Source organism: Anomaloglossus baeobatrachus, chromosome 10 (assembly GCF_048569485.1).
Source record: "Anomaloglossus baeobatrachus isolate aAnoBae1 chromosome 10, aAnoBae1.hap1, whole genome shotgun sequence".
NCBI classification, from domain to species: domain Eukaryota; kingdom Metazoa; phylum Chordata; class Amphibia; order Anura; family Aromobatidae; genus Anomaloglossus; species Anomaloglossus baeobatrachus.
In genome coordinates this window covers 52,650,231-52,669,348 of record NC_134362.1, presented here as the reverse complement: position 1 = coordinate 52,669,348, position 19,118 = coordinate 52,650,231, and the positions used below count along the sequence as shown (strand labels likewise).

Below are 19,118 nucleotides of genomic sequence, written 5' to 3'. Positions count from 1 at the left end.
AAATAAATTAATGTATTATACATACAAACCCTTCTTTGAGCACAAATATATATGGATGACGTGTGATGGGTGCAATAATTATCTTACTATGTTTGCATTTTTTCCGGTCAATTAATTTCTTCTGACTTTTTTTTTTTAAACATGTAAAGAAGATTATACAGAACGGCAATTGCTGACATTACAATGTTCCGCACAGATGGTCTATAGACCCTGTATGTGCTGAATGTATTCATTTGTATCTGCCACTGATTCACAGAAAGCTCATTGCACTTGTCTGCAGATGTCGGTTCATAGACTATATATGCGGCGTATTAGCAGAATAGCGACAAGAGCGGGTGAAAGGCGTCATATGTGAACAATGAGCCGCCTGCCTGTAAGCACAGATGCATTAAGACAACAAAAATCAGTAAAAAAAAAAGACAAAAAAAATTATTTCAATAAATAGAGTTTAATAAATAAACATAAGTTCCCCGGATAAAATTTAGGGACCAATGAGAAGGACAAAAAGGGAAGATGGGCATCTTGTTGCTACCCCCTCCGTTTGGAGGATGCCCGGTTTCACAGTGTAAATAGGGGATTTAATGCCCGAGGTAATTCAGTCTCCCGCTTGGAAGATTTAAGACACAGATATTGGGGGATGGGCAGGAGTTGGCATGAAAATACCCCTGGAAGGAAAAAGGGAGGATGGGGTGGGGGGGGGTGCTACGTTTCAAGCAGATACCGCAAGTCCTCATATTGTAATATATAGATATAAAAAAAAATAAGTTGTCACATTGTTATTGCACGTAATTCTTGTTGCAAATTATTTTCTAAAAAATATTGTCCAACATTATCCACGTTCGGCAAGTAGAAAACCCTGGTATTCGCCATTCTTCTTTGTTTTTACGATGCAGCCCTGTCCACCGGCTGAAAGGGATTACATTTGTTATCCGGCAGATTAATGTTATGTAATCATTCCACTTCTTTTTTTTACCCTAAGCCTATTGGCCAATGCACAAATCTGTTTTCTTCGCTTCCAAGGCAATGAATTATATATGAATGGTCACATAAAACAGTTGATTACACTATTAATATGCAAATTAACCCACAATATGGTTTATGGCATTCCTGGCTATTCACCCCCAAACTGTCTTTCCATGAGAATAGCTGAATACAAACCTGGATAATCATAATTCCTGGCTATTCACCCCCCAAACTGTCTTTCCATGAGAATAGTTGAATACAAAAGCTACATAATCATAATTTCTGGCTATTCACCCCCCAAACTGTCTTTATATGAGAATAGTTGAATACAAACCTGGATAATCATAATTCCTGGCTATTCACCCCAAAACTGTCTTTCCATGAGAATAGTTGAATACAAACCTGCATAATCATAATTCCTGGCTATTCACCCCAAAACTGTCTTTCCATGAGAATAGCTGAATACAAACCTGGATAATCATAATTCCTGGCTATTCACCCCCCAAACTGTCTTTCCATGAGAATAGTTGAATACAAAAGCTACATAATCATAATTTCTGGCTATTCACCCCCCAAACTGTCTTTATATGAGAATAGTTGAATACAAACCTGGATAATCATAATTCCTGGCTATTCACCCCAAAACTGTCTTTCCATGAGAATAGCTGAATACAAACCTGCATAATCATAATTCCTGGCTATTCACCCCAAAACTGTCTTTCCATGAGAATAGTTGAATACAAACCTGCATAATCATAATTCCTGGCTATTCACCCCCCAAACTGTCTTTCCATGAGAATAGTTGAATACAAAGCTACATAATCATAATTCCTGGCTATTCACCCCCCAAACTGTCTTTCCATGAGAATAGTTGAATACAAAAGCTACATAATCATAATTTCTGGCTATTCACCCCCCAAACTGTCTTTATATGAGAATAGTTGAATACAAACCTGGATAATCATAATTCCTGGCTATTCACCCCAAAACTGTCTTTCCATGAGAATAGTTGAATACAAACCTGCATAATCATAATTCCTGGCTATTCACCCCCCAAACTGTCTTTCCATGAGAATAGTTGAATACAAAGCTACATAATCATAATTCCTGGCTATTCACCCCCCAAACTGTCTTTCCATGAGAATAGTTGAATACAAAAGCTACATAATCATAATTTCTGGCTATTCACCCCCAAACTGTCTTTATATGAGAATAGTTGAATACAAACCTGGATAATCATAATTCCTGGCTATTCACCCCAAAACTGTCTTTCCATGAGAATAGTTGAATACAAACCTGCATAATCATAATTCCTGGCTATTCACCCCCCAAACTGTCTTTCCATGAGAATAGTTGAATACAAAGCTACATAATCATAATTCCTGGCTATTCACCCCCCAAACTGTCTTTCCATGAGAATAGTTGAACACAAAGCTGCATAATCATAATTTTTAATAATAGCGCAGCACCAAAAATGGCTGCCACATGTGTGGCTGGCAGGTGCACATCACTTATATTATAGGAAGCTCTTGGGTTTTTTCTTCTTCTACCCTGCAAAGAAATTGGTCGTCGACCAGTCATTTGAGAAGAATCGATGTAAAGAAGATATCAAATTTAATCTAAATGCTACAAACTAAAGGATTTCTGCATTGGTCATTCCCTTACTTCCTTTACTTTTACAAACAAAATAAAAACCTTTAAAGGGAACCTGTCAGGTCCAATATGAACCCAGAACCACGAGCAGTTCTTGGTGCATATTTCTAATCCTTGTATCTAGTAGCATAGATAGAGATCTTTAGAAAAAGTATTTCTAAGGAGCCTTCATGATATGCTAATGAGCGCAGGGACTAGTCGCAAGGGCGTTAGTTCCCTCGACTTGTCTGCTCTCTTTGCATGTTAGTATGCCCACAGGTGCTAACATGCTATTCAATGCCCAGCGTCAACGGCAGTGACGCGTACCTACCAGTTGTCACCGCCGATGGCGCCAGGTTTAGGCTTAGAAGTCTCTGGCACTTCCAGTCATGCGCCGTAGACCTCTGTGAAGCCAGGACGCGTACACCCAGCTTCATAGTGGGCCTCACCGGAAGTGCGGTGACTTTTGACCCTAAACCCGGCATTTGAGGTGGCGACAACGGACACTGGTACGCGCATCACAGCTAATTACGCTGGGCAATGGGCATTGAATAGCATGTTAGCACACCCCTGTGGGTGAGCTAAGAGGGCAGACTAGTCGAGGGAACTAACACCCTTGTGACTAGATATATGCACCCAGAACTGCTTATGGTGCATATTGCACCTGATAGGTTCCCTTTAACAGACTATTCAGGTTATATTTTGCCATTTTTTTATGCCATGGTATCATCCAATTACATGAAGGCTACATAGTCTAGGGAAGGGGAGATCAAAGGTCCTTAGGGTTTTGAGGCTGCAGTTGCAGATTTCACTGTAAGTGACTAGCTTAGTCGGCTGAGACCTGAATCTGCATTTTCTGGAGGCTCAGAAGCTATTTGCCTGGTGGATCCTGACACTGCATTTCAATAATGATCTAATTTGGATGATTTTGCTGCTTGCCTAATCATGTCTTACTGTGCAACATCAAAATTGGCTTCTTCCTTTTTGCAGTTTTTTTTTGTCCTACACATCACTCTCAATGCCTCTTAGTCTTGGTACGAGGATTCTTGGCGTGATGCCTGCATTTAGGTCCGATTCAAACTCCAAAAGTTGCCCCATGAAATTCAGATTGGGCGATATTATTGGACGCTTCCCCTTGACGAACTTGTAGGCATCTCCCACAGTCATCAATGTGTGCTTCATCAGATATGCAATGACCACAGTGGCGGAACGAGAGACCCCAGCCTGGCAGTGAATAAGAACTCCTTTGCCTTCTTGTTGTGCCTCCTCTGTAAGAATGAAGACAAATAGAACAATCAACAACGTCTTAAATAAAGTAAAATGCAGTTCTTTGCTAGTATAAAGGTTTAGTTATGCTTGTATGTTGGTGTAGGATATGCATATATAAATGCTAGAACGTAAAGCCACGGATGGCAAGAAGAACAAACAAATCAATTTTGGAACAAATCAAGCTCTACATGTCTCTTGAAGCAAGGATCACCAAGCTACGACTTGCCTACTTTGGAGACATCATACGGAGAGAGCAAACACTGGAGAAGGACATCATAGTGGGAAGAATAAAAGGAACACGGCAAAAAGAAAGACCAGTAACCAGTCGGCTTGATACTATCAAGATAATGACGGAGAAGACCCTAGTGGATCTCTCTCGGCGAAGAAGACCCTGGTGGGCCTATCTAGGCAAAGAAGACTCTGGTGGGCCTATCTAGGCAAAGAAGACCCTGGTGGGCCTATCTAGGCAAAGAAGACCCTGGTGGAGCTATCTAGGCAAAGAAGACCCTGGTGGAGCTATCTAGGCAAAGAAGACCCTGGTGGAGCTATCTAGGCAAAGAAGACCCTGGTGGAGCTATCTAGGCAAAGAAGACCCTGGTGGAGCTATCTAGGCAAAGAAGACCCTGGTGGACCTATCTAGGCAAAGAAGACGCTGGTGGACCTATCTAGGCAAAGAAGACCCTGGTGGACCTATCTAGGCAAAGAAGACCCTGGTGGACCTATCTAGGCAAAGAAGACGCTGGTGGACCTATCTAGGAAAAGAAGACCCTGGTGGACCTATCTAGGTAGAAAAGACCCTGATAGACCTATCTAGGCAAAGAAGACCCTGGTGGGTCTATCTAGGCGGAGAAGACCCTGGTGGACCTATCTAGGCAAAGAAGACCCTGGTGGAGCTATCTAGGCAAAGAAGACCCTGGTGGAGCTATCTAGGCAAAGAAGACCCTGGTGGACCTATCTAGGCAAAGAAGACCCTGGTGGACCTATCTAGGCAAAGAAGACGCTGGTGGACCTATCTAGGAAAAGAAGACCCTGGTGGACCTATCTAGGTAGAAAAGACCCTGATAGACCTATCTAGGCAAAGAAGACCCTGGTGGGTCTATCTAGGCGGAGAAGACCCTGGTGGAGCTATCTAGGCAAAGAAGACCCTGGTGGAGCTATCTAGGCAAAGAAGACCCTGGTGGAGCTATCTAGGCAAAGAAGACCCTGGTGGACCTATCTAGGCAAAGAAGACGCTGGTGGACCTATCTAGGAAAAGAAGACCCTGGTGGACCTATCTAGGTAGAAAAGACCCTGATAGACCTATCTAGGCAAAGAAGACCCTGGTGGGTCTATCTAGGCGGAGAAGACCCTGGTGGAGCTATCTAGGCAAAGAAGACCCTGGTGGACCTATCTAGGCAAAGAAGACCCTGGTGGACCTTTCTGGGCAAAGAAGACGCTGGTGGAGCTATCTAGGCAAAGAAGACCCTGGTGGACCTATCTAGGTAGAAAAGACCCTGATAGACCTATCTAGGCAAAGAAGACCCTGGTGGACCTATCTAGGCAGAAAAGACCCTGGTGGACCTATCTAGGCAAAGAAGACCCTGGTGGACCTATCTAGGCAGAGAAGACCCTGGTGGAGCTATCTAGGCAGAGAAGACCCTGGTGGAGCTATCTAGGCATAGAAGACCCTGGTGGAGCTATCTAGGCTGCACAAGATCTCTTCCTACAGAGCGTTGATCCATCAAGTCATCATAGCTCAAGATCGGGCTGAAAGTCGTTAAAAAAAAAAAAACAAAAGTAAAAACGATTGAATAGATTCTCAGGACAGGTCACATCATTATTCTGTGGCCGGGAGCCCTGCAAACCGCTCCCTACTTGCCAGCATCCCTGGGTCCTCCAGTCTGGCGTGACATTGTGTGTACAACATACCATAAAGAGGACATTGAACAGAGTCGGCTCACCAAAAGAGGAGCCGGGGATGCCAGAAGGAGAGAGATTTGTACGCCTGACTTAAAGAAGGGAGTGCTGTAGTAAGATGTGCCACATTCATTAAGAGGCATGCGCTGTGTACAACGTGGCACTTTTGATTCATAAATGGTGATATATTTGACATCTTGACCATGCCCCCTTTAATCTAAGCCTTGTAAACTATTCAAAAAGTTGGCAGAACTAGCTTCAATTTTCAAAAAAAGTCAGAACATTTTTGCTAAAACTAAAAATTGTGCAAACATTTTTAAATATTTTAAGCATCACTCCAGCATTTTGGGTTTTTTTCCAGCGGTGGAGTAGTGCTTTAAATGTAAGACCCCTGTCATATACTCATCTATATGGCGGCTTCCTCTTTTTTTCGGTGCCTCTTTGGTCCTGCGCCACCAACTCGTCCCAATAACTTCTCATTGGCCAGAAGTCAAAGGTTACATCACAAGCTTACAATGTAACTCTAGGAGAGCCAGAACAAGGCTCTCGTAGACTTACACTGATTTGTGAACTCTGGCGCGCTCCATGAAACACTGGAGCTGCCGCAGGTCACAAATCAAAGGAACCTGAATGGAGCAACACTGGAAAAAGATGAAGATAGCAGCAGGCGAGTATCATACTGGGGACAGGGGTCTTACATTTAAACCACCATCCTAGAGGTGCAATAAAATAAAAAATACTGGTGTAGTTCTCTAAAAAAGTTTTTCGTCATTGTTGCGGCAAAAAAGGTTTGATGAATCGGCCCTTAAATGTGTATTCATATGCAGCAGATTTGTAGTAAACATTTTTGCCCTGATCCAAACAATTTATCTGATCTGTAGAAGTCAAAGTGCTTGCTCCAGAAAAAAAGGCCCAATTCTCATGAACCTAACAAACTTTTAGATACAATTGTTATGATATTCGAGCCCCGCGACCAATCAGCGCCGGCTTCCTTCTCTCCGCCTTTGCACAGGAAGTGAGTGCTGCAGTTGCCGCCCACTTCCTGTTCATTGCTCCTGTGTCCGAAGGTGGGGAGAAGGAAGCCGGCGCTGATTGGTCGCAGGGCTCGAATGTCATAACAATGTGACGTGTGTCCCGGGAACTCGAGTTCCAACATCACAGGAACCGCGCCGGCACCGGAGGTTGAGTACATAATTATTTAATTTTTATGGAGGCGAACATAAGGTATGAGAAGGACTGGTCCAACTAGTGGATAACCCCTTTAATCATTTTCTTATTATTAGTGCCAAAATCTGTAAAAGCCACTGCAACTGAGCTCTTAAGTTCCCTTCTCTTTTCTCTCTACAAAGCCCCTAGCTATCTGCTGATTTGGCTTTCAGCACCATCTCTAATCTGATGACCCAATTATGTACATGTCCTGATATCACACACTGTAATATTGCAAAATAATAGGGATTGTCTGTCCGCTGAAACTGAATCTTTCAAAAACTGAACTTTACCATCCTACCTTAGGCTTAGGCATGGCCGGCGTCTGCACCCAGCACACCTGGGCAAGTGCCGGGGACCAACACCGCCGTGGGGGGGCCACTCACATTCGGCAGGGAGCTAGCAGCGTACCGCCAGTGGTGTATACCCCTCAGACCTCTATGTCCCCCCACCCCAGTGCTGTATACCCCCCGAGCTGGTTGTCCCCCCCACTCCAGTACTGTATACCCCTAGAGCTGTATGTTACCCCCAGAGCTGTATGGTCCTCCCACCCCAGAGCCTAATGCCCCCCTCTAGAGCTGTATGCCCTCCTCTAGAGCTGTATGCCCCCTCCTAAGTAATGTGTATGTCCCCCAGTGAACCCATGAGTTCTCTGCGCAGATGCAAGACTGTGAGCGAGCAGTCATTCCCAGCTCGCGCATGCGCACCTATATTTTCGGCTCTGCCCGCAATGGGGCGGAGTGAAGTGCACCTGAGTGAGCTTTGAATGACTGCGCAGGCGCAAGATTCAGCCCAGCTACATGGATGATAATGGAGGCGTCAGACACATCAATCATCAAAGGAGGACGGCAAACAGCAGTAGGAGGCGGGACAGGAGCCGAAAAAGAGCACGCCCATCCGACTAGAACAGGTCATTTGCATACGTGGCGATCAGATTTTATAAAGTTATATTCGGGGTCAGCAAGAGGAGTCAGGGAACAAGGTGCACCTTCATAGGATCCAGCCCAGGAGCAGCAGAAGGGGAGACTTTTGGTTCAATACTGAAAAAACTGGTGACAGGTTCCCTTTAAATATGTATATCTACGTATGCCTGTATGTGTACGTAGCTGTGTATATGTGTGTCTGCATGTGGATGGGGCCCACGAAGACTCTTTCGCCTGGGGGCCACAAAAACCTGGAGCCGCCCTTGGGTTTAGGCTAGGTTCACATTTATATACAGTGCTTTAAATCAAAGACTATGCTGGAATCAATGAAAAACTGTTTCCCAATAGGAATGATAAGGGAGATATTCACTTGACTGTGGACAATGGCCTCCATCCGGATCCGGACAGTATTCGTCTTTTACAGACATGCACACGAATGTTGCATTTTTTGTGCATATGAGAAAAAGACTGATCCATCCAGTATGGAGGTCACGTCCACATTGATCCTGTCGACCTGATTCTAGTGAATGGCTCTAAAAGGGTTCCTGTCGAGATACAATTTTTCAGGGATTCTTGATGTAATTCTCCATGGAAAACGCAGTATTAATGTGAATCTACTATACACCTGCTCAGCAGAGTAAGCGTAGAGTTAGGAGAAATAGTGGTCTGCCAATAAAGCCTTTGGCCAAACGTTATATAAGATATTTGAGCCCCTTTAGTCTTTGGCCAGAGGATGAGAGGCCGGCTGACAACCTGATTACAAAGATCACTTAACAACTTCACACTCGAGTTACATTCCGTCCATGCGGCCACCTTCTATGTAAAATTGTCAGCTTTAAAAATTCCTCACTTTCCTGAGGGTTTTTAAGGTGCCAGTACACATTAGATTCAGTTTACCTAATCCTATTTGAAGTGCTTTGAAAAAGTATTCATACCCCATGAACATTTCCACATTTTTTTCCTGTTACATCCAACAAACTTAAATGTATTTTATTGGGATTGTGTGTGATCAACACAAAGTAGCAAGTATTTGTAAAGTGTAAAGGAAATTACACATTCTGAATATATTAAAAATATACATCTGAAAATTGTGCCGTGCATTTGTGTTCAGCTTGCTGTAGTCCGGTACCTCTAAAAAAAAATCCTGGGTGACCAATAGCCTCCAAAAGTCACATAATTAGTAAACTGAGTCCACCTGTGTTTAATTTATTCTCAATATAACTACAGATGTTCTGTGAAGGCCTCAAAGGTTTATGTGAAAACATTAGAGATCAAACAGCATCATAAAAACCAAGGAACACACCAGACAGGTCAGGGAGAAAGGTGTGGAGAAGAATTAAGCAGGGTTAGGTTGTAAAAAAATAGCCCAAGCTTTGAACATTTTAAGGAGCACTACTAAATCCATCATTCAAAATGGAAGGAGTATGACACAATTGCAAACCTACTAAAACATGGCCATCCACCTAAACAGACAACCCAAGCAGGGAAAACACTAATTAGAGAAGCAGCCAAGGGTCCATGGTCACTCTGGAGGAGCTACAGAGATCCACAGCTCAGGTGGGAGAGTCTGTTTACAGAGCAACTATTAGTCACATACTCCACAAATCTGGCCTTTATGGAAGAGTGGCAAGAAGAAGGCCTTGTTTGATAGCAAGCCAAAAGAAGACCTATTTGCCATTTGCAACAATGGAGAGGACTCAGCAAGAATGTGGAAGAAGGTGCCCTGATCAGATGAGATCAAAGTACATTTATGGCTAAATGCAATACACTATGTGTGGTGGAAAGCTAACATTTGCACATCACTCTGAGAACACCATCCACACAGTCACACATGGTGGTAGCAGCATCCTGCTGTGGAGAAGCTTTTCATCAGCAGGGGCAGGGAAGCTGGTCAGAGCTGATGGAAAGATGGATTCAGCTAAATACAAGGCAATCCTGGAAGAAAACCTATTAAGAGGCAGCAAAAGACTTGAGAATGGGGTATAAGTTCACCTTCCAGCAGAACAACGACCCTAAACATACTGCCAAAGCCACAATGGATGGTTTAGATAGATCAAACCATATTTATGTGTGTGAACGGCCCAGTCACTGTCCAGACCAAAACCCCATTGAGAATCTGTGGCAAGACTTGTTCACAAATGTCTCCATCCAACCTCACTGAGCTAGAGCTATTTTGCAAAGAAGAGTGGGCAAAAAATTCAGCCTTTAGATGTACAAAGCTGGTAGGGAAATAACACCAAAAGACTGAATCATATAGTGTATAAAACTGAAATCCTTTTTCCTTAAAAACTCCGGTAGCTCCACACGAAAAATTCACACATAGTATGTAAATAACAAACACTGTAGAATTAGCAAATATACGGCATCAATAGAATTTCCATTTCTTGTCACATTGTTGCAGATTATAAATATTTATGTTTAACGCTGTTGCAAAATTGAAAACAATTTCAGAGGAAAGGTCTGGAGCTGAGGTTCTCAACCCGTGCCATATGTATTTGCACCCCAGGGGACACAGCTGTGACTGTAGCTTGTGCTCGCACTATGCTTGCGATGGCACAATGTCTTCTCATGTCCTTAGGGGAATTTGATGTAATTTGTCTAAATAGTGGATATTTGGCTTTGGAGCTGTCAGGCTTCCATCAGGGGGTGCAGAAGCAGAATGGAGATAGAACTCCAAAGAGCAGTTAGTCTAAAGCCTGCAAGGGGGCACACGCACCAGTGAAAGGGTAGTCAGCAAGCCTAAAGGGTGCTTTACACGCTGTGATGTTGCTAGCGATCATACCCGCCCCCCTCGTTTGTGCGTCATGGGCAAATCGTTGCCCGTGGCGAACAATATCACTAGGACACGTCACCCGTACTCCCCTTCCTAGCGACGTTGCTGTGGCCGGCGAACAGCCTCTTTTTTAAGGGGGAGGTTTGTGCGCCATCACAGCGGCCCGCCAATAGAAGAGGAGAGGCGGAGAGCAGCCGCATTAACGACACGCCCACCTCGTTGCCGGCAGGACGCAGGTACGGCATTGTTCGTCGTTCCCGGGTTGTCACACGTAGCGATATGTGCTGCCTCCGGAACAACGAACAACCTGAGTTCCCAAATGAGCAACGATATTTTGAAAATGAACGACGTGTCCACAATCAACGATTTGGTGAGTATTTTTGATCGTTAGCAGTCGCTCGTAGGTCTCAGAGGCAACGACGTCGCTATCGAGGCCGGATGTGCGTCACGAATTCCGTGACCCCAACGACATCTCGTTAGCGATGCCGTTGCGTGTAAAGTCCCCTTAAGTCTTAACCAGGCAGTCTTGTCTGAGCAAGGGAGTGAGCAAGCCGTAAACAGGTGGAAGCACGAGGGTCAGGAGCCAAGAGGTCACATCAGAAGCCGAAAAGGGGAAGCAGAGCCGTGGTCAGGAAACGTTACCGAGGTCAGAAGCCGGGAGAGCAAGTAAGTACAAAAGGGGACTGAAACACAACGGGACTGGGGTCTGGGAGACAGGGCAGACAAACAGTACAAGGGGAAACGGAGGTCAGGGAGAGGTAAGCTGGGTAGCAGGATGGATCAGGGTTAACTCACAATAACCAGTTGTGCACGCTGCAGAGCAGGAACTATTAGTGGCAACAATACGGACTATAATAAAGCGGCTTGAGTCCCGGAACGAGGCACAACAGAACAGACCCCTCCCACCTGACTTAATCTCGTCAGTGTCAAGCTTACCAATGAATTCAAAGGCCTCCTCGAAGTACTGGCGGAGGTCCTGCTTACTATTATCAGTGGCTGGCAATCTCTTGTACCGCAAGGCTCCGGATTCAGCATGGTACAGAGGCAGGTGGGTGGTGACGTTCAGGACATGTCCTATGTTCAGAGTTACCATGCGGCCCAAATCCTGGGCATCCTTCTCATTGCCCAGGTAAAGGAAAGGCAAGATTGGGCTCAGTTCAGCTTTTTCAACATCAGGAGACAATGGAAGGGCAGGAGTCACTTCGGGTGGTATAACACAGTCATCAGCAGGGGGGTCTGCCAAAACTGACGGAAAATAACACAGTGGTAAGAAATCATTAAACAAATATATATACATGTCATATTTTATTTATTTATTTATTTTTCAAACAACTAGATGTATTTTTTAATAACTTATATTAGGGTCTGTTCACATTGTGATTTTAAAACAGAATGACCCTGGATATCTACCATTCATGTACAGCATGCCCTGGCTGCCTTGGATGTACACAGACACCAGTCCCGCTGTCAATTATTAGGGCTAATCCTTGGAATTTGAGAAAAATAAAGTAAAACTACATATCATAGCAGACTTTATACACCAAAAATGCATACCTCTGATTCAAGTGAACAGGATTGTTTAGACCTTATACAAATGCAAACAAAAGGTTAAGGATTTCCAATTGAATCAATGCCAAAATCCATGTTAAAAAAACCCCAAAACAACGTGTGACCATTCAGATACATCCGCACATACCGTGTTTCCCCAAAAATAAGGCCTAGCAGGAAATTTTGGTGTAAGGCTTGTCCTACCCCAAAAATAAGCCCTAGCAGGAATTTGTGGTGTAAGGCGTAAATATAAGCCCTACCCCGAAAATAAGCCCTAGTCGCGGTTCAATAATGAAATGTCCACTTCGGAACAACGAAGAAGTCCGGGGTCTGGTAAGTATGATTATCCTGGCAAGGGTGGGGTCTGCTTTTTTTGGGAGGGAGTGATAAACTTATACCAACCCTTGTTTTACTGAGAAGCCCTACCCCAAAAATATTCCATAGTGCATTTTTATAACAAAAAAATAATATAAAGACAAAGTCTTATTTTTGGGGAAACTGTACTTTTTTTTTTCTCTGCATGGATTTTGGAGCAGATTCTGCTCCGAAATCCACATGAAAATAGCCTTCAATTTTGAATATTGGTGAGGTTTTGGAGCAGAAACTTCCCAAATCTTCCTAAAAAAAATATATTAAACTCTTCAAAGTTTTGAATTTGTGGAGGAGGATTTGGAGAGTTTGTGCTCAGTTTCCTACTCACAATTTTTTTTTTTTGTTTTTTTTATATATTTCCTTTTGGCCTTACTGTACTGTTTGACTGTACCTTATTGATACAGTCACGTGTGGACTATGTACATTTTTTTGTCAGCGTATTTTCCACATCTAATGCAATTCTATAGGTACAATCTGCATATAAAACTCAATTGACATGTTTTGGATTTCAAACACACACCAAGGGTCAGTTTACGTGTCAAAAAAAAAAAAGCACAGCGGGCAGGCGATTTCTTTTTGCTAGAACTGTAAGACGTTGCATATTTTTGAGAAGCAAAATGAACCTAACCTAAGGGTATCCTGCAGACAACGTTTTTAATGGGGTTTTTTTAGTGGAAGACAGCTCAGAAAACGCTGATACTTTTGAATAGTTTTTGGAGATGTTTCTCCGTATTTTTTAGCAGACTTTCCAAACTTTTTTGGGTGTTTTTTCCTTTTCCTTTTTTTTTTTTGAGTATTGGGACTGCAAAATGTCTAATTTGGATTGTTTTCTATGCACACAAAGTCTTTTTTTTCCAGGTGGAACTCCCCTGAAAAAGTATGGCAGAACCACCTCCAGAAGTGGACGTAATCCACAGCAACGTCAAAACGATATTGTGCAAATGTTCAGCCTTTTGTTACTTTGTTTATTCTTTTGTTCGGAAACTCTGGAGCGGTTAAAATAAGTATAATTTTGATTCTTCAGGCGGCTTCCGCTCAGAGGCCGCTTGGTCTCTTAATGAAAATAAAAAGGAAAAATACGTTGCGAAAACGACAGCAAAACCCTGGCAGTGCCGCTTTGGGGAAAAAAGAAGACTCGGGCAGCTCTGTTCACAAAGCCAGAAGTTTCTGTAAAGAAGTGACATGTACTTTCTTTTCTCCCACTAGGTATTTTTCAAAACCTAAAGTGGGAGAAAAATGCCCAAAAGACTGAAGTTATGAACAAAAAAAGAGCTTTCACAATATAAAAAAGTCTTTCCGGCAATTTTTTGGGCAATTTTTCAAGCACTTTTTGGAATGGAGCCGTTTCATAAGAAACATTCCTCAAAAACCTCTGTGTCCATATACTCTAAAGCTATGTGCCCATGGGACTCTGTACCCGCGGATTTTGCCGCGGAAAACCTGCGGATTTATCTGAATTTTCTAGATAAATCCGCAGGTTTTAGCAAGTACAGACACTCCCCATGTTATCCTATGGGACATGGGGAGTGCTGTGTCCATGCTGCGGTATGTGCGGCTGCGGAATATGCTGTAGATGTCCCAAAGTCACACATAACTGCATGTCAATTATTCCTGTGGAAATACCTGCGGAAATCCTGCCTCTCCACTATGGAGATACAGGGCAGGACTTCCGCAGGTAAGTTTCATGAATGTCCGCAGGTTTTCCGTAGATATTTCGCTAGAATCCTGCAGCTATGGATAGCTGCGGATTCCAGGGAGCTTCTGCGGGAATCCTGCGGATGTGCCTGCGGATATATCTGCAGATGCAAGCTCCCTTGGGCACATAGCCTTAAGTTGTGTGCACACAGTGCGTTTTGATGCGGTTTTTATGCAGATTTGGTGCAGATTTGTCACAAATCTGCATGCCTATCTTTCCACCAGCAAAGTTACTGAGAATTTTGAAGTTTTGTGCGCAAGTTGCTTATATTTTCCTTACAGATTTGGTGCAGAAAATAATCTGCAGCATGTCAATTCTTGGTGCGTTTTTGCCTGCGTTTTTTAGCCCTTCCACCCATTGACTTCATTAGGAAAAACGCATTGTACAAAACTGCACTAAAAACACATGTTTTTCCGGTTTCCTCCCACACTCCAAAGACATACAGATAGGGAAATTAGATTGTGAGCCCTGATGGGGACAGTGTTCCTGATGTATGTAAAGCGCTGCGGAATATGTTAGCGCTATATAAAAATAAAGATTTTTTTTTTTATTTTATTCGTCTACGCGTTTCAAAGCCTTATGGCTTCTTCCTCAGGACAAATCGTATACCTATAGTTCAAATTTGGAGAGAAAAGGGTTAATAGACCGCGCTGCCGCAGAAAAGAGGATCCATGTAGAAGGAATGATTTTATTTGTGTACGCGTTTCAAAGCCTTATGGCTTCTTCCTTAGGACAAAGGAAGAAGATCCTCTTGGATCCTCTTTTCTGCGGCAGCGCGGTCTATTAACCCTTTTCTCTCCAAATTTGAACTATAGTATATGATTTGTCCTGAGGAAGAAGCCATAAGGCTTAGAAACACGTAGACGAATAAAATCATTTCTTCTACATGGATCCTCTTTTCTGCAGCAGCGCGGTCCATTAACCCTTTTCTCTCCAAATTTGAACAATAGGTATATGATTTGTCCTGAGGAAGAATCCATAAGGCTTAGAAACGCATAGACACATAAAATCATTTCTTCTTCATGGATCCTCTTTTCTGCGGGGGTGCGGTCTATTAACCCTTTTCTCTCCAAATTTGAACTATAGGTATATGATTTGTCCTGAGGAAGAAGCCATAAGGCTTAGAAACGCATAGACACATAAAATCATTCCTCCTACATGGATCCTCTTTTCTGCAGCAGCGCGATCTATTAACCCTTTTCTCTCCAAATTTGAACTGCATCTCCACGTGGGTTCTGCTGCAGCCGTATTTACACCATTACAGTGGTTGTGACTCTCACAACCACGCCAGGTGAGTCTACCTTTGCTGACAGTGTTTTAGGATAAGACCCTATTTGCGCTTACTGTGTCTTCCAGCATTTTTAACCATTGTCTTTACAAATACACAAAAGCTGATTGTCTTTTGAGTTTGATCCACTTTAAGAAATGAATAACTTTCTTCCTCTATATGACCATGCTGCAAGACAAGTCAGAAACGCATGGGTGCGCCTATGTGTCACCATCAAGACGTGTGCCCAAAACGCGTCACACAAGCAGAAAGCTCATCGCCTCACTCACTCTTTCCTGTTTCTGTTATGACTTTTCATGACTCGTTAAATGATGTAATTAATGATGTATACAGTCACCTGCCGCCTTATACTGTGTCTCCAGCCAACAAGTTCCTTCTTGCTCAATACATTATGTCACCTTGTATTTATGTGTCCGCGTATTAGTCATATGGATCACACATGCACATTTGTTATCCTCACATGATCTCCTCTCTTCTTTTAACAGGACTCATCATTATGAGACACCCGTTCTGTACATAGAGGGGATTTCATTAGTCAATGTCACACCCCATTATAGAATTAGTAAGTGATCAAGATCTTGGGAGTAAACTATTTTGGTGTCACGTTTTGTATGCTTGTTGGGTTCTTCAACGGTTTCTCAATCCAGTCTCTGATTTACTTACTATTCCATTATTACCTAATTTCAGATTACACTTATGAAAATTATAAATGGTCTGTTCTGTGATGACCTTGACTTGGATTGCAGACATATGATGGCTTCATTTTACTGAAGACCACATATCTTCTGGTCAAGGTAGAACGGAATCATCTAAGACCCACCGGTGATAAATAAAGCTAGGTTTGTGAATTACCTCTTCCTCCTGCAGAATTTTCTTTTTCACTCAAGGGCTCCAGAAGAAGGTATAAACTTTGAAGACGTCTATTCGTCCCAACTGGAGACTTTGGTGGTGGTGAGGAGGGAGGTGGAGGAGAACGTGGAGGTACTGGATCATCTACCTCCAATCCCTCTAATCCTCTACAGTCCAGTAACAGTGGTGTTCCTCCAAGAATACCTCCCCGCGTTCGAGACATAATTTTTCGCGCCAGCTCATCCGGCCATATGGCCCGTACACTATAATCATCATCTTCATCATAGCTCACCCTTGTACTCCCCACAAACTGCGGGTCAAACGTCACAATAGGGTCACAGCTGCACGATGAACCCACAGATTTTCTCGGAGGGCGTAGCAGTCGCCAACAGCCTCGACAGCCGCATTTTAGAGGGTGAAGAGCCCAACGGAAGCACGAAGGTGATCGCGGGGAAGGTGATGGAGGTGAACCCCTCCGACGAGAACAAGGATCCCGTGGCCAGCGGGGAGGTTGGAGTTGGGGTAGCATTCCAGGTATAGTGAGGTCAGCATGAGATGGAGCCCTATGTCCCGGCTGCAGACCACGGACTTCTGGAGCCATTCTTGAATGTGGAGTAGAACGTAACGGAAGGGAGCGAGGACGGGGCAGGGGGACTGCACGATCTTCCAGAGGCACAGGGGGCATGGTGCTGAAAAATAAGACAAAATTCTAGACGTTACCATGTTGCATTGCAGTCTGAATCACTTCACACATTATAAAGGGCTGCCGAAGTTACGGAGCCTGCGTCTACGCAGAAAAACTGCTGCACACGAAACATCCGACTCAGCACAAACAGCAGACGACACAAACCCACAAACCGTCTGTGTGTGATCCAGACACCAGTCAATGACTAAACCCACTGTGGGAGCGAAAGCGCGGATGTAAGTGTCATATGAATGAGGCACAACGCTCGTCCCTGGCTACGTCCTTTCCTCTCCTTCTCATTTGTAGCTCTGCAGTAGATGCCTCTCCTCCTAAACGTGAGCTCCATCTAATCTCTTCAGATCACCTTCACATAATGCAGGGTTTTCAGCAAAGTCGCCTCACAAAATACAATCCGCAAGATGTAGAACGTATAGAGACGTGAGACGGCCGGGGTACCAGGAAACACATGAATCCATACATCCTGTGCCAGATTACATATAACACATATAGACTCATAGGTCCAATGTATATAATGCTGCGGCCGGGGAAGTTACACTGCGGAGGGGCAGTCACCCAATAATCAGGGAATAAAGAGTGACGCCGAGAAGAGGACAATTTATATATGTATATACATACACACACACACATATATACTCTCATATATATACAGTATATGCATATATACCGTATATATATATATACATATATATATACATATATATATATATAAATAACCAGTGTGTGCATATATAAATGTATGTATATATATAACATTATTTGTGAGCTATATATTTATCTAATACATATTATATTGTATTTTTATATATATATATATATATATATATTACACACACACACATATTATATATATATATATATATATATATATATATATATATATATATATATATATATATATATATATATATATATATAGTACACAAAATATATACAAAACACATAGATGTATATACACGCATATAACACAAGTATATACTCACATATATTTATATATTATAGAGAAAGTGAGAGAAATACATACATCTATATAAATAAAATGTGTGTGTGTTATATATATATATATATATATATATATATATATATATATACTGCTCAAAAAAAATAAAGGGAACACCAAAATACAAAATCCTTGTTTATGTGTTCCCTTTATTTTTCTTGAGCAGTATATTTTTTTTATATAATATATATATATATATATATATATATATATATATATATATATATATCTCAAACACAAAACTATTTAATTTTCCATGTGTCATATGTATATACATATACATATATATATAAAAATATACACATAAAACACACAAATATATATTTTAGCATGTGTTTTTATATTTATTTATATATATATATATATATATATATATATATATATATATATATATATATATATATATATATATATATATATATATATATATATATATATATATAGTAACAGTGTTGTATATACAGTTCTCCAGCACGGTGTCCCAACCCCCCCCCCGTACCTCTGTCAGCTGCTCCCCTCCTCCGCAGACACGGGGGGCTGTGTCCGTGCCCTCATCTGTGCCCGTCTGTTCTCCCCGAGTGTCGCGTCCTTTGTGTGCGCCCGTGTCAGCGTGTGTCTGCTGTGTGCACCGGGCGACACTGAATGACGAGCCCCGCCCACTCCACACGAGATGACATCATCGCCAGCCAATCAGCGCTCCTGCATAGTGTACATCCAGCGCGCAGACCCCGGCTCCTGAGCGCCGTGCACACTGTGCTGATTGTAGGGGCACAGAGGAGGGGGCTGCTGGGATCCTGACAGTGGGGTCCTGCACAGATGGACCCTGGACAGACAATGAGCAGCCCCTCAGATTTATTTATTCATAATATATTAAACACACTATAGGCTCCATGTTTGTTTATTTTAAGTGGGATTTTTTGTGTGTGGCTTTTATAAGCTTTTTTTTTTTTTTTTTTTTAAAGCTTTTTTTTCTATGTTGGTTTGGGGTTTTTGGCCACGG

General features: G+C 42.6%; 1 protein-coding gene across 2 annotated transcripts; it reads right to left on the bottom strand.

The window, feature by feature from the left end:
* Positions 1-429: 429 nt before the first annotated feature.
* LOC142255181 (uncharacterized) lies at positions 430-18,746 on the bottom strand. Of its 2 annotated transcripts, none has more exons than XM_075326663.1 (4): positions 18,618-18,746; positions 16,419-17,104; positions 11,599-11,907; positions 430-3,863 (listed from the first exon to the last, which is right to left on the bottom strand). In XM_075326663.1, the coding sequence occupies exons 2-4, from the start codon at positions 17,098-17,100 to the stop codon at positions 3,598-3,600; spliced, it is 1,257 nt and encodes a 418-aa protein (XP_075182778.1). In that variant the 5' UTR covers positions 17,101-17,104; positions 18,618-18,746; the 3' UTR covers positions 430-3,597. The 2 variants fall into 2 exon arrangements, with proteins under 2 accessions (XP_075182778.1, XP_075182779.1); XM_075326664.1 differs by lacking the exon at positions 18,618-18,746 and adding an exon at positions 17,274-17,358.
* Between the last annotated feature and the right edge of the window lie 372 nt (positions 18,747-19,118).